The following is a 17,154-nucleotide window of genomic DNA, read 5'->3' on the forward strand; positions in this document are numbered from 1 at the left end:
CAGGCTTTCCTTTATTTATTTATTTTTCTTCAAAGCCATCAGAGCAAGAATGAAGGGTTTTACTTCAGACAGATGGTCACAAACCAGGAAATTAATAGATTTTTATTTTTCACATCAACTTATTAACTTATTCTAAATATAAAATATAAATATAATATATAATATAAAAAATATTCTTTTTTTTAGTAAAGCTACTCTGATAGTGTCACAGACAGCTTTTTTTTTTTTTTTTTGTCATTTTCAAGGGGTTTTAACCAAACTTCAAAAGTTCAAGCAGGGATTTTTTTGGATTAATTTCCCCTATTAAATGGTGGGAAACTGGTTAGGGATGAAATCCACGTAGCGGCTGTGAATCTCCCTGGACGCTGTGTCTGCACTGTCTCCTACTGTCTGCTCCCCCACCAGACCATGACAGATAAAGCCGCCAGGACAAGGGCAGCATGCAGGGTGAGACACTCGCTTGTGAGGAAACCACAACAAGAAAAGTCACACAAAGGTGACACACTTTTTTTTTTTTTTTTATGCTCCATATTATTGGAGCATAGGAATATGAGTTGATATTCAGCCTAGTGAAATGGTAATGCATTGCATATGTAAAATGAACTGCCCCGTGCAGCTTGAGTTAAAATGATATTAATGGAGAGGAATTTACTGGCGGGAAGTTTCTGAGAGCATGAAACTCTGCTGAGAAGGTTTTTGCTTCTTAAAACAAACAATATCATGACTATCAAGATTGAAATAAAAAGTATGAGTCATCATATGAACACATCCATCCATCCATCCATCCATCTATCCATCCATCCATCCATCCACCCATAGCGGGAGCAATTTAGCAGGTTATGGTTTGAGTATAATTTAATGACCTAAATGTGGTCCATATCAATTAATAACTTTCTGGACATATTTGTTTTTGCAGCTTTGACTTTCACAGTTACATCGAAGTCGGTTTGACTTTTAAAGTCCAAACATGTTCATGCAATGTACAAGTAGTTGTCTTTATCGTACCAGTTTGACCTGCCAGAAGTAGGAACATGTCCAGACTCACTTCTCACTTCTGTTTTCTTATAAATGTCTTTCTATGCAATGAATCATCTGATTTCATCAGTTCTCTTTTTTTCCACGAGTAAAGTGTCCCTCTTTGTGACTGATGCACACTTTTACTCTGTGGTTGTGTGGCTTTTCACAGAGAAAAGTCTGAGCTTAAAAGTTATGTCATAGTGTTTTTTTTACACATGCTTTGTTGCTTTTGTGAACTTTCATATGTGTGTTAGGAGCTTTAGAGATCTTGTGACGTGTTCACCAACATCTGATGTCATGAGCCACAATAATCCTGGTCAGATTTGATATAAAAAAAAACAATGCTTTAAGGGTATTTGTCCAATTTGACTGTCAATGTGTGCTCTATCAGTTATTTGATTGTGCAGATCAATTGTCGCCAGAACTGGCCTCCAAGAGACTCTAATTCGGCCCGCTAAACAAGACAAATGGTAAAAATTGCAAATAAAACATAGATTTATTTTTTCTTTTAACTAATTTCTTAGCATGAGCAACACAACACTGAGACCTGTGATTTTGCCATAAAAGATAACAAACTAACAAAAGTTACAGAAGTTGTTTTTTTTACGTTTCACTGGGTTTTACTCTAGAACACGGGTGTCCAAACTCGGTCCAGGAGGGCCAGCGTACTGCAGAGTTAAGCTCGCTCCCAGTTGCCACACACCTGATTCCAATGAAGGGCTCATTTGGGCTTTTTCACAACCTTGGTGATGACATCATTATTAGATTCAGGTATGCTAAAGCAGGGAGAAAACTAAAGCATGCAGGACCTCCAGGACCGAGTTTGGACACCCCTGCTCTCGAAGGTATAAAGACTAGCTTTATGTTGAAATTGTAGTCATTTGTGGGAGTAAGAGCTCTTTGCAAGATTTTTCTACATTCACCACATCGTTGAATGAGATATCATGCAGACACTATGTCTTCTTTGTCATTGTCACATTTTTTCTCTTGGTAAATTGCTTTACAGTAATTTGAGATTGGTGTGAACCTTTGCCCAATTACTTCTGAGAGACTGTCGAAAATGCTTATACCCAGTAACCCGTGTAATAGATCTATTGCCCTACCCAACTTGTTCTCGCCTAACATTTTTGAAATGGGATGCTACCAAATGTGAAATCAACATGTTTTTTTTAACTGGTGAACCTTCTGTTATGAAAAAAATCTATTTGAGATTTACTCGTCATTTCATGTTTAATTTATGTATTCAAATTGACAGTATAGTGCTTGAACAAATGATTGGTTGAATAGTATAAGACTGTAAATAAGTGACCTTTATTGCTTGTGGTTTTCAAGTGTAAACTGCAAGGAAGATTTCACAGTGGCTTACAAATAATGACTGTTGAACAGTCTTCTAAGCATTTGGGTTTTGGAGGTGTAGATGTCTTGTTCTTCCCTTCATTAGATCCCCCTATCTTCTTGTCTTCTGCGGCGAGTGTGACAGTCCCCGGGACAAATTGGTGGATAGGATGACAGCCGACAGCATTAAAATCTCTTATGGATGTTAAAGTTCAGTCGAATGAATAATGCATGGATCTGCAGAGCCATCCTCATGTTTCATGACAATGAAAGCGCTTCAGGCAGCTCAGAATTTGGGCTGTTTAGTCTGCGACTGCAGGCGAATGCTTCTCACACAACATCAGGCCAGCCATTAGGAAACGCATGCAAATGCTACCGTGAATTCGACTGCTTCAAACACAAGCCCTCTTTACTTTGTTTTCGCCAAAGTTTTTACAGTTCTATGAAGAAATTGTATTACATATATATTTTGAATTGATTTATATAGAATCAATCACTTGACTAATGTTGACTTTTATTTCACATGTCATAATCACCTTCTAATGGTTTTTCCTGCAGTAATATGCAAGCCTCAATAGCTTCACCTATGGCCTACAATATTGAGCATAACAAGGCTTCCCAGGCACTACACTGTTTTTTCCAGTAAGTGCAAACCCACAACAGCTCCCATGCTCTTTCAGAAGGCAGTTCGGATTATGTAACATGAAGAATGTATGGAGAGGAGGAGATGTTAATTAATGTTCAAAGCAGTAATTATTCCCTGTTAATTAGTCTTTTGGGTCACTCATAACAGGTTCATCATATCTGGCTCAACAATGGCCTTGCTGTCCTCCTTGTTTGTGTCATGTTTTTGTGAAGTGGAGACATTTTGGAGAAGAATTCAAGTTTGACTAGACTGGAAAGAGTGGGACACACATGCTTGAGTTCACCCTCTGCAAGTCCACTGCCAAGTACTATGCAAATGTAATGAGCATTTTTCTCTTTTATGATTTAGTTGTGGTCGCAACAAAATAAACTTCAACTTTGTAAAGTTGTTTAAAAATCCTCAATGTCATTACATCATATCAGACGCTGAATTCAAACGACTGTCAGCATTCGTCAAGAAAATCCTGTGATGTGTTCAGATATGATCAAAGAAATTTGTATGTTGAATGCCTGTTGCACTGATTATTCAAGTTTAGTCTAGCACGGGCTCAATAGTCCTCCAATATCACTTTTGGCTCCGTGATATAACCACTATACTTGAAATACAGCATCAAAACCTTCCCAAAAGGAGAGACGGCATTATAACCACAGTTTTGTGTCTGGTTGCAGGTCTCCTGGAGAGCAGCATGCGGCTGAAGCCCCATGAGGCTCAGAGCTACAGGAAGAAGACTCTCTGGGTCTGTTGGGTTTCCATCGTGGTCACACTCATACTGGCAGTGGCGGCTTTCAGTAAGTTATTCAAAACCTACATGTTGAAGCATAAAGCATCGATTCAGACGGTATCATTTCATGCAATTACTTGAGTCATTTTTACATTTGGATTCTCCTCCAGCTCACCTCGTCCTATATAGGAGTACCTAGTTGTATTATTGTTGTGTTTAAATGAAAGTGTTCCGTTTTAACTTGGAAACATTGTTGTCACCAGGGCCTAATATACTACTAAAGAAACAAACCCAGTGAAATTTGTAAGTGTGCTTCTTATGACAATTCAGCTTTACAGCATTGTTGGCCTTGAATCGTAGCCCCAAACTGAAAAATCAATGATTCTCAGTGAAATTTCTGAAGCATAAATCTCAGATCTCCAGTGAAAGACTTCTTTATATTCATACTATCATATATTTAGCTTTGACAGTGTTAAACTCGGTGTGAAGGACAAAAAATATTCATGAATTGAACCATTCAAAGTGCAACGACCATCCTGAAACTTTCTGTTGGTGTTTCAGAAGCATTGTATGGAGTACATTTTGCTTTCACAACTTCACAGATTTAGCGTAGACCACAGGCTTTACTTGAGCGTGTGACCCAAAAAGCATGTGCCTGTCACCCACATTGTCATGATCAGGATCAACAACTGGTGTGAAATGCTGTCAGAGGCTGCTTGTGCTTTACATATTGCAAATACAACAAAGCAACACGGGTTGATCACATGCTGTGCAGTAATTCATCTGTGTGTGTCAAAGCAGTTTAATTATTTTCCACTATAGACTGTGACACTGCCATAAAAAAATAGAAAGGAGCGTGGTGGGAAAAATGATTGACCTAAATGTGTCACAGAAGAACAAGATATTGCTTGACATTTGTCTCGCATAACAATGCTCTTGATGGCTGACTGATGTATCACAATCCAAGTTATTGTAACATGAGGTTTTAGTCAACACTTTCTTATTAAAGGTATACAGGAGGATTTTCAGGAATTTTAGGAAAGAAGCACCCTCTCCACCGTTTGAAAAAAATGCGCATGCGCAACGCTGTACCTGCTCCCGAGACGGAACGCCTACTAAAACGCGTGCGAGAGACATGTACGAGCCCAGTTCTCCTCGTGCACGCTCTGTTTACAAGTCACAAGTCGGCATCGCTCACATAAGCTCACTTTACAAGAAGATTTGCACCAGAGGGGGTGAAACTGTGTAAAAATGTCCGAGAATAATGCGTCGGGTCGGCCACCGGCATGATGAGGACCGTGTGGAGTGAGCTGCGCGCAGGGACGGGCACGTACGACGGGCTTACGTCATATATCACCAGAATGATTGATAATTGGGAGGACCAGTTATTTTGATGATCCACCCGGAAGAAGAAAATCCTCCACTATACCTTTAAGCATGCCTCTTCTGTAACAAATTCATTATTGCAAGTTGATGTACCATACAATAGCCACTGTGCTTTATATTGTGAGGGAACACACATCTGAGCAGTCAGCTGTTGGAGAAGGGACAGCGTCACATGTGAACAAAGTGCACCGTTCTTGTTAACCTGCCATCCACCTCCTCGTCTCCTCGCTGCAGAGAAAATACAGGGACAGATGGCTTGTTGTGTCAGTCTGCACAAGTAAAAAGGTTTGAGGACACTTCTTCTCATCCACTTATAGCTTCTACTAGCTTACATTGTAAAAAAGCGTATCACAGGGATAACACGGGCAGTCCATTGACATCTCCAGGCAATCCAGACTCTTTGGATTGTGGGAGTACCTGGCTAAAGGGGGAACATGCTAACTAAATGGCTTGAAGCACAAAATTGAATGTCATTGCTTTTGGATAAGAATAGTAACAGTAAAAACAGCTCTGAACCTTTGGCCATGGCTCTAAAATAATCTTGACTGTGAAGTAAAATCACGTTGTTAAAGACTTGAAATTGAATTGAAACTATGTATTTATTCATACATCACTCACTATGTCTTTGACATCTGTAATTACAAAGGTCTAGGTGTTTTGAAGTACCACATCTTTGTAGAATGACTTTGTCAAGAATCCTCCTTTTTTAATGTAGCTTCATCTTTTGAGTTGCTTTAGAGGTATAGCTTCTGAGCTTGACGTGTCCGATTGAGTCTGGTGTCTGTGATAATGACCTTCTGTGCCGAATGCCGTCTTACTATTTCAAAAATTCTACAATCATTGCACTTTGTGGCTGCATTTCCAAGCTTATTTAGCTTTGTGAGGCCTTTCGTGATCCACATGTTTCTCCTCAGTGATCCTGTGTCATCATCACAGGACGCTAACATGGTTTCAACACAGCGGTGGCTGTCTTATGGTACTGTATGCAAGATGACTGGCTGTTATTGTACAGCAGTGCATTGAGTGCAGGAGGGGATACCGCTTTGTCATCCTGAATGAGCATCAGCTTCAAATCACGAGCCCTCTGCTGTTTTAACCGACAGGATATCACGCCTGGATTACACGCTTCTAATGCAATACTGCGTGAATTTAAGCACAAGACAGGAACTTAAGTAACAATGCTTGTGCTGCATTGGGTATGGAGTCATGAGCTCATCTTTGATAACTCAGGGTTATATATCTAAACAAAACTAAAGAGGAATCCAAATTCACTGAGGTAATTCACAGAAAATACATTCAGACATAGGTGCAAGATTGTGAGGAAAAACAACACTGAAATGATCAATCATTGGAATATAGTGCCTATAGAACAAATATTTAAGGTCATAGTGTTTATTCAAGTAAAAAATATTCTGACAAAAATGAAAAATAAAGTAAAGAAATCCGTCTTTATATTTTCTTTAAGTTGGCTGAAAATCAGATGCGATTCATACTCCATTCCCTTCATGTGAAGCCACTCCAATCAGACTGAGAAGAAAGCCTTAACATTAGAAAAGTGCGGCTTCTCTGTTCTGTACATTTACGCACGTAAATACTTGATAGTGAGATTTGAACACAAGGAACACGGTGACCTACAAAAAAGGAGTCATGAGAGGATGAGTGTCGTACGCCGTGTTCAGTCTTCAGTTGCCATCAAGCGTTTCAAAAGTTGAATGAGAGACTTCCGGTGAGCGAGTGGAATGGAGTAGACGTGGACTGGATCTCGCTCCTGTGGCTCTTCTCATTTACCCTTCTAAACAACCCCTATCTTCAATAAAAGTATAATGTAAGTGGATGGTAACGTTGTTGCAGTATCCAGCGTAAATATGGCATCGAAGGCGAACAGACAAGGGAAGAAGGACACAACTACTAAAACAGACCCCTCCGAATCCAGTGGAGCCGATATTAGCATGGCCTCGATAGCATCCCTTCTTGAGGAGCATAAGGCTGCCATTCTCACGGAAATAAGGGCGACATTTGCGACTTTTGAGACTAAGCTTGGTCGCATTGAGGCTGCTGTAACGGAACAAACCCAACAAATAAATATGTTGGAGTCGAATTCTGCCCTACATGACGAGCGCCTCGAGGCTCTGGAGTCACAGTTCACCACGTTACGGGATAGCAATGCTAAGCTACAGGCTAAAGTCACTGACCTGGAGTCACGTAGCCGCCGTAATAATGTCCGAATTGTCGGTATTCCGGAATCCATTGAGGGGCCCCGGCCGTCTACCTTCTTTGCTGAACTGCTTGCTGAGGTTCTGGGACCCGATATCCTTCCCGCACCACCCGAACTGGACCGTGCGCATAGAGCGCTAACTGCAAAGCCTAAACCGGGGGAAAGGCCGAGGCCCGTCATTGTGCGGCTGCACCGCTACCAGCAGAAGGACAAAATTATACGGGAGGCCAGGACCAGGAGAGGCAAACTACAATATCAGGGATCGCCGATTGCCATCTACGAGGATTACGCTCCGGAGATAATGGAACAGCGCAGCAGGTACCGTGAGGTGCTTTCGGAACTTTATAAACTCGGCCTGAAACCAGCTTTGCTCTTCCCTGCTCGGCTAACCATTACGACCACGGAGGGGGGTAAGAAGAGGCTTTCCTCAGTCGAGGAAGCGAAACAATTCATCGCTTCCTTTCGTCCCGATAATGATTGACTTTATTTTATTTACCTCTTACGAAGTGTTGCGTTTGCTGTGCCTTATTTACTTAATGTAATGACTGGGTTGCTACACTGATGTTAAGCCTGATGCGGATAACACTCTGACGGAGGTGGCAACCCTTCATGACTGAGGTAACACTGTTACTCGTTCTGTTCCAGCAGCGTGTGAGTTTACGCATTTTATATTATATAATTATATTTTTTATTTTCTCTCTCAGGGACCTGTTTTGTTTATTACGTTGGGGATTATTTAGACTTTTACAATCCCTGTTTACAGCTTTAAATACTGTTTACGTTGGCCTTTTGTTCAACTTATCTTGTTATTTTTCATGTTATTGTTATTCATGTTACCCAGTTCAGTGACAATGTTATATGATTCCTCTTATATATATATATATTTACTTATTTATTATTATTTTCTTACTTTTCCCCTTACATCTACGTTTTGATAGCTATTAATGTTAAAACTGAATACTTCAATCAATATTTGGTCTTTTTTGTCTTAAGTTTTTATTTTTTTCTTCTTCTTTTTCATCAATGTCCCACATACTAGTTTATTGTATTTTAAAGGGGCTTTGTTTAGCTATTGTTTTGTTTTTTCTATAATCAGGTAAGCGAGATCTTAGATTCGTCAGATGCCTGGAAGTCTTGAGCTATGTGGCTCAGATATGGTTTGTATGGAGATTTGAGTGTTGATTTGGCCATAATCAGGAGTGTGAGCGTTTGTATGTCTTTTTTCAGTTTGTTGTTGTGTTTTTTTGTTTGTTTGTTGTTGTTTTTATTTTTTTTATTTTTATTTTTTTTTCACATCCTTCTCAGAAGTGGAACAACAGAGAGCATCTCATTACTATTATCTTTAGTCTATCTCCATGACTCAGCCGGGTGACGGACTTCGCTTGATTTCCTGGAACACAAAAGGCATGAACAGGCCGACCAAAATAAATAAGGTACTGACACGTATAAGAGAACTTAAAGGAGACATTATTTTTCTACAGGAAACCCACCTCAAATCATCGGAGGTCTCCCGGGCCAAAAGGTCTTGGATGAGTCACATATTTCACTCAAGGTTTTCGGATAGGTCGAGGGGCGCGGCTATCATTATCTCTAAAAATGTCATGTTTGATCATTCTTCAACTATTTCTGACACAGATGGACGCTATGTTATTGTGACAGGCACACTGCAGAACCTCCCAGTTATTCTGGCTTGTATCTATGCACCAACTTGGGATGATGATAAATTCTTTCCTATCTTTTTTTCTAAAATCCCTAATTTAGACAACCACCATTTACTGATTGGAGGTGACTTCAACTTAGTTCAGAATGTCAGTTTAGACAAATCCCACCCTGGCAACCTTTCACTCTCTAAAGCAGCCAGCATGCTAAAATTCCACATGACACAGCTAGGTCTCTCAGACCCCTGGAGATTTAGGAATCCTGACATTAAAATGTACTCTTTCTTCTCACATGTTCATCATACCTTCTCCAGGATAGACTTTTTTCTAATGGACAATAAACTATTGCACCAGATCAGGGCCTGTGAATATCATCCTATAGCAGTGTCTGACCATGCTCCTATCTCCTTAGACATTTATTTTCCCACTCCCAGACTCTCCCCAGGGCCCTGGATATTTCCCTCACAGAATTTGGCTGATAAAGAGTTTAAACATTTTATGGGTGAGCAAATTAAGTCTTACCTTGAGTTCAATGATACAACTGATGTCTCCGATGCAACGCTTTGGGAGGCCCTTAAGGCTGTAATCCGAGGCCAGACAATCTCCTACATTGCTCGGTTGAGAAGGGGTGAGAGGGCAAGATTGCAGGCGATTGAGGTCGAGTTAGCGAATATTGATATGCTTTACGCATCTTCCCCCACCCCAGACATGTACAATAAACGTGTTTTATTGCAGGCAGAATATGATATATTGACCTCACATAGGGCAGAAAAACAGCTGAGGCAAACAAAACAACTGTTTTTTGAGCATGGTGACAGGGCAGGGAAGCTTCTGGCACACCAGGCTAGAGCTGTGGAGGCCTCCAGGCTGATAACTAAAATCACGGCGTCCTCTGGGACTGTGGTGTGCGACCCAATTGATATCAACTTAGCTTTCCATGAATATTACTCCAAACTTTATACTTCTGAATGCAGTTCTGGTCTGTCTCTGTCTTCTAGCCCTCTCTCATTACTTAATTACCCTAAAATTGACAACTCCGTGGCGGAAGAAATGGGTCGTGCCATCTCCCCCTTAGAGATTCAAACTGCCATTCAATCGATGCAGAGTGGAAAGTCACCAGGCCCAGATGGCTTTGGGTCCGAATTCTATAAAGCCTTTTCTACCCTGCTCGTCCCAATACTAACCAGAGTTTATAATGATTCTTTTTTCACAGGTAAATTACCCGACACCTTTTCACAAGCTTCAATATCACTACTGCTTAAAAAAGATAAGAACCCAATTTGCTGTGGCAGCTATAGGCCAATTTCTTTGTTAAATGTTGATCTAAAAATACTTTCCAAAATTTTAGCTATTCGTCTCCAGCGGGTGATGACAACGGTCATCTCACCTGATCAGACGGGTTTCATTCAGGGCAGACACTCTTACTCTAACACCAGGAGGCTTTTCAATGTTCTGTATACAACCCCATCACACTCTCCAGAGGTAATTGTATCACTAGATGCAGAGAAAGCCTTCGATAGGGTGGAGTGGAAATATCTGTTCTATATTTTGGATAAATTCGGGTTCCATCCAAACTTTATCTCCTGGGTCCGGCTTCTCTACACATCCCCATGTGCATCTGTTCGAACTAACAGTACCCTGTCTCGACCTTTCCTGCTTCAGCGAGGAACACGCCAGGGGTGCCCTCTCTCTCCCCTGTTATTTAACTTAGCCATAGAGCCCTTAGCCATCTGGCTTCGTAGCGATGCCAAATTTGAAGGTATTATACGACATGGCCTGACACATAAATTGTCACTATATGCAGACGATCTCCTTTTATACGTCTCCAACCCTCTTTCTTCCCTTCGCGCAATACTTGACATTTTAAATCAATTTGGCCAGCTATCAGGCTATAAACTCAATTTACAAAAGAGTGAACTTCTCCCTGTTAATGCTTCAGCCAGAGCCCTCTCACTGACAGCCTTTCCTTTTAAAATAGCTTTGGACGGCCTCAAATATTTAGGAATATTCATTTCCACTTCTTTTAAAAGCCTTTTTATTAAGAATTTTCAACCACAGCTTGAGAGGTGCAAACTAGATATCTCCCGGTGGGCTTCACTCCCCTTGTCAGTCGCCGGTCGCATCAATCTGATTAAAATGGTAGCGCTACCAAAATTTTTGTACCTCTTTCAACATGTCCCTCTCCTGATTAACAAAGCCTTTTTTACTAAGTTGGATCAAATGTTCGGTGCCTTTATTTGGGATGGCGGGCCCGCTCGTATTAAGAGATTGACACTCCAGTTAGCTAAATCAGAAGGTGGCCTTGCCCTGCCAAATTTCCGCACATTTTATTGGGCCTGTAATATTGTGAAGCTGCCATATTGGTTGAGCTATCATTCCGCTCTTGATTCCCCAGTATGGGTCCAAATGGAAGTTTCTTCACTCAGGTACTCCCCTGCGTCTGTGATCTGCTCACAACTCCCCACCCCAACCTCCCACAGTACTGACAACCCAGTGGTTTTACACACCATTAAGATCTGGCTCCAATTTCGCAAACATTACGGCCTGCACAGAGCCTCGCTGCATGTACCTATTCTGAATAATTCTTCATTCCCTCCTTCTCTTACAGACTCTGCTTACCGTGTCTGGTCGACTAAGGGCCTTGTAACCCTTGACAATTTGTATGAAGGTGGGATCTTCCTTTCATTTTCTTCACTCTCCGCTAAATTTAACTTACCCAGTAGCCATCTTTTTCGTTATTTCCAGATTAGACATTTTGTGCAGGGGCTGTTCCCTCATTTCCCCAATCGTCCCCCCGAATCTGGAATTGACCAGTTTATTCTACTCTCACCAAACCATAGGCGAATCATCTCAGTTGTTTCAGGTAGAATCGATTCTCTGAACCCTTCACCTGTAATCTCTCTTAGAGAGTCCTGGGGATGTGATCTGGGTATCTCTATTTCAACTGAGCAATGGAATAAGATTCTCCACCTAACGCACTCCTCGTCTATCTGTGCCAGACATGGCTTATTGCAATGTAAGGTTCTTCATAAAGCACACTACACCAATGAGAAACTGGCTAAGATATTCCCAGGTAAAAGCAGTGCATGCAATAGATGCAACCAAACCCCAGCCAACCATGTGCATATGTTTTGGACCTGTTCTGGGTTGACCAAATTTTGGTCTGACATATTTGAGACCCTCAGCCAAATTCTTGCTACCCCTGTTCTCCCTGATCCACTGACTGCTCTTTTTGGCTTGTCTCAGTCTCCTGACTTGTCTTCTGCAGCAAAACATCTTGTAGCTTTTACTACTCTCCTGGCCCGACGGGCCATTCTTCTTAAATGGAAGCAAGCCGCCCCTCCTTTACACATTAGGTGGGTCCGGGAGGTCTTAGCCTGTGTCCGTCTTGAGAAGCTCCGATATTCTTTGAAGGGATCTCTCGGAACCTTTCGGGAGATCTGGAATCCCCTGCTGAGTCATGTGAAAAATATTGACCTAAACCCTGTAGTTAGCAATGTGACCTCTTGAGATGTCTCTCTCTCCGTTCCTTTTACCATTATTATTATTATTGTTAATTTGTTTTTACTTTATTTTATTACTATTTTTGTTTATTTATTTTTATTATTTTTATTTTATTTTATTTTATTTTATTTTTTTATTTTTTTATTGTCTAAGATTGTGTGTGTGTGTATGTATGTGTGCGCGTTATGTTGTGCTGTGTCGATTTCTGTTGGCCAATACCGGGTGGGCTGGGGGGTGGTGGGTTAAACTAAAGACACTTTACCTTATTTTATAGACATTATGTCAAGCTGTCAGTGTTTTGCCTACTCCTATGTACCCTTTTATCTTTATTCCTGTAACTGTTTGGCACTGATTGTAAATTGTTGTTTTTTTATCCCCCGTTTCTTTCTCTCCTTGTTGTGATGCTTAGAATTTGTCTGTTGAAAAACCTAATAAAAAAAAATTGTGAAAAGTTGAATGAGAGCGAGTAGCTTGACCAGGGAAGGAGTGAGAGCAAAGCTCTGGGAGGTGTGACGGTGCTCAGGGAGGAGGCCGGAATCCTGGCAGGCAGCAGCAGGGATTTAGTGGTTTTGATGGCTCAACTTTAAAGATCACCGGCACATTGTTTCCTCCTCTTTGTGCCCCAGTTTTTTCCTCTTTCACTATTCTCAGTCTTTTATCTTGCACTTCTTGCCAGATTATTTCTTCATTCAGTACTTTTTTTTTTTTTACCCCTTTTTCCACTGAGGAGAAAAAGAAGTGTTAAAAAAGGGGTGATAAATAAGTGGAAAAAGCACTATATAAATATAACACTATATACGTTCCAGCTTTGTTTGTTCTTGTGTCCAATATATGCTCTGCTGTTGAATGACAGTTCGATTCTATCAAGCGATCTGGTTTTCTTTATTTTATTCCTCAAGTGGGCATGTTTTAGTAAAAAAGGCTTAAAGTGAAAGTCCTCTTTGTTTATTCATGTATTTTTCATCTTGTTTCTGCCAACCTTTTTAAGCCTTTGCTCTTTCTTTTTTCCCCATTTCTCACTCTCTATCTCCCTTGCCCCCTTCTCTCTGAGGAAACCTATAAAGATCCTCTAGCCTTCTGCGACCTTTAGCAGTATTTTAACATTTAGACGGGATCGGGGGGCACACCATTCCTCATCTGCTCCAATTGTATTGTCCCCTCTGTGTTCTGCTTCCAACCTTTACTGGAGAAGCGTTCTTTTGTGGTGATTCACCTGCAAAAACGACACGAGTCTTTGAGGCTCTATCAGACATATCGAGCTGAGAAAGTGAGCAGAAGCCACACTTCAGGAGGAGGGAAGAGTTTTTCTTATCCTGCCATACTGCTAGCTTTAACTTTGTCCAGCAAACTGTAAGAGAGATCATTAAAGAAAGGATGTGGGAAAAAAAAGTACATCACTGCACTTTGTTGTATTGGCCACTAAGGCATGCAGGAAAGTATAATTTTTTTTAAATTGATAAATTAATTATATGCTTTGTTCTAAAATAAAATATCAATGACTCAAACTAAACACAAACCACAGATATTTATTTAAATTCATTACTTTGCATTAATTCAATAATGCATTCTAATCTATGTTGATTTATTAAAATAATTGGGCCAAATATTAGTCTTTAGAAAGTCTTGCTATGGGTGCACTGCAATGTGACTCTTTACTACATGTGTCAGCACTGCATTATTCAAAGATGTATATAATACCTGAGTAATGGACAAGTTGAAAATGACTAAGGTTAAACTTACATTATTTCATAGCTGTTTCTATCTTGAGGAGATAATGTGCACTTTTTTGGGGGCTTTTTTTTTTTTATTTATTTTTTTTTAACAACAAGCTCCAGTCATTGCAACCATGGTTACTGACATAGAAATGTGAAAAAAAAGAAAGTATTTTAGTGCTTGAAAATGGTTACATTTGATACTCCACAATGCCAAGTGTGACCTTATGCCAATGCTTTGGTACTCATTTGAGTATCATGAAATCGACAGTAGAACAAAAAGCAGCAAGGTGGTGTAGCGGTTTGCACTCTCACCCCTTGTTTGATTCCACTTTCTGTGCCTTTGTGTGAAAGAGTTTGCTTGTTAATGTGCATGGTTCCCCGGGGGTGCTTGTCTTCATCTTCTTCTTATCCGAAGATGTGTGCGTTAGGATAATTGGGGACTCCAAATTGCTCCTCAGTGGGAATGCGTGATTGTCTCTCCGTGTTGATCCTGTGATAGTCTGTGACCTGTCCAGGGCAAATCGTTTTCTACTGACTCCCAATTTGATTCATGAAATTGATTTTGGTTGGTTGTTCTTTACAACCCTTAACTTGGTTAAGGGTTGTAAAGACCCTCATTTTTAATGTGTTTATTGTACTCAAAAGTCCCAGTTGCACCATAAAGGTATTAACTGTGGTTTTGTATCCTTATTTTTAGCAACACATTGTTGCTTATGTCTCGACTGTTGTTTAGAATGCAGGTGGTGCTGCAGACAAGAGGCACAAAACACAAACTCAGCCTCGAAATTAGAAGCCACATCTACATATATTCTCATTTCAGCTTGGTGCACTCAAGTCTCACCATCAAGCCTGTGCTGACTTATGTAAAGAGTTGAACAATATCTCGGGTTTTATCATTCTTCCAGTGTTTATTAGAAATTCCCTCCCGAGGTGTGCAAGTGATAGGTATGGGGGGGATTTCTGCTTGGTGTTTATGTGATGTGTTTGAATTGTGCTTGCAAAGCAGCCACAGGAAAGAAGCTATTCTATATTCAGAGTGCTCCACACACTGCACGCCAACAGGAATGATTTTCAGATTGCCTTACAGGACTTCTAGGAGCAGGCTGCAAGCCCGTACACTAATAGGCTGCCACATGATCAATCAGCGTTGTTGCCAACAACCATTTAATGTTGGAGCGAGGAGAACATTGGAGAGAGGAGGGAGGGAGGGAGGGAGGCTGAAATGAGAGAAGCACAGAAATGGAAAGGAGAGGTAGAAAGTGATGGAGGAAAATGAAAGCAAAGAAACAAGAATTGTAGCCACGACAGAAAGGAAACAAGAAAACCATAAAAGCAGAAGAAGGTGAAAGAAATAAAAACATGTTTCAGATAAAGTTGGAGTGAGAAAGGAGAATGACACAACCTTGGCTTCGGCACATTACTTTTCTCCCAATCCTCTTTCTATTTTTCTCTCTTCCTCTGTTTCTTGTTTGCTCTGCCATTCTTTCTGTTTCTGCAGCAGAGCTGTAATTACTCAAATTTAACCCAGATACATAAAGTAAAAGCCCAACAAGGTTATAAATAAACCATCTCTTCATGGCGATCAATGTGTGCCATAGCTTTATAGCTGAAGACCAGAATGGCTGAAACACAAAAAAAGTAAAAAGTGACTATGATGTGACCTCTGTAATTAAAAGAAATCATGTTGTACATGCTTGCAAGGCCCACAGTGGTGAAGTGGCTTGTGCTCTTCTCTCACTTTGAGAAAACCCCATTTGATTCCAGGTTCTTGGCTTTTCTGTGTGGAGTTTGTATATTCTCCCTATATGCACATGTACGGCTATAGCGAGATAGACAGTTTCCATTGAAAATAGGCCGTAAACACAGCCTAAGTCTCTGTTTAGATTTCTGGACCTGATGTCATAAGCGAGACTTCAATTTAGTTTCATGACTTTACAAAGACACCACATTCAGTTCAAGTGTTTTTCACCTACAATGTACGTTGTGTTACCCTCGGTTTGTAATCTTGATCATCTCTAGAGGCTGGGGAGATTATCAGATGAGGTTTTTCTAGATTTGCAATGCTATTATTCCAGTTTTGTTTGTTTGTCATATGAGGATACACTTGCACATGGGTGATTCATTACACAGAACCTCCACTCCACCAGTCTTTCCTTCTAATACACTTCATCAAGTATGCACCAACTCATCTGCAAAGATCATACAGAAGATGACTGTCAGCAGACAAATAGACGTGACCACTACAGATTGTAAAAGTATGTTGTGAGCATTCACTCTGCTAAATGCATTTTTCGTGCTAAATAAGCCAGACAGAAGCTTGTTGTTTTTGTTATCAATATTTTAGACACGTCTGAACTGTAAACAGCCCTCGGACATAGTCAGTTGGGATCGGATGCAGCCCCCCATGACTCTAGTTTGTATAAAGTGGCTAAGAACATGGATGGGTGGTGACAGAACCCTGTCTTTACCCACAAAACACAAGGGTAATTTAATGATTTAGAGTGTCTTGGAATGACTTGTAATCATAATTAGCATCACAACTAATGATTGTAGTAATTACAACAGCAGCTGTAAAGGAAATGATTCACTCAATTTTGTACCCAGCTTCTATATCATTATATCCTTTTATTGCAGGTTGTAGGGTATGGGAGCCAATCCCAGATAACTAGGATACCCTGTGGACAGGTCACCAGTCCATCACAGGGCAAACACACAGACTCACTGTCATACCTGTCAGGTCACCAGTTAACCTCACCTGTGTGAAGAAACCTGGTGTACCCATAGAAAACCCACACTGATAGGCCTGGCCTGCAGCCCCAAACACAGGTTCACATGACTTAATTGATACCACCATGCTTCCCTTTTGCCCCTTCAGCATTTCTACGTCTCCTTATGTGTTTTTGTGAAAGGATGCAAGTGCAATACTATAAGCCACAGGACTCCAGCGTCAACCTCCT

The 17,154-nt window shown here is 40.6% G+C and overlaps 1 protein-coding gene across 1 annotated transcript in view; it reads left to right on the forward strand.

Annotated features, from left to right (window-relative positions):
* The window catches only part of tmem163a (transmembrane protein 163a), a gene marked incomplete at both ends in the record, with an annotated part of 65,994 nt that overhangs the window by 3,343 nt on the left and 45,497 nt on the right, over positions 1-17,154 (forward strand). The window contains one exon of the mRNA XM_080497777.1: positions 3,667-3,786. Within this exon, the coding sequence (XP_080353903.1) occupies positions 3,667-3,786 (120 nt within the window). The remainder of the gene's footprint in view (positions 1-3,666; positions 3,787-17,154) is intronic.

The sequence above is a fragment of the Blennius ocellaris genome (genome assembly GCF_963422515.1).
Source record: "Blennius ocellaris genome assembly, chromosome: 6".
Classification (NCBI taxonomy): Eukaryota; Metazoa; Chordata; class Actinopteri; order Blenniiformes; family Blenniidae; genus Blennius; species Blennius ocellaris.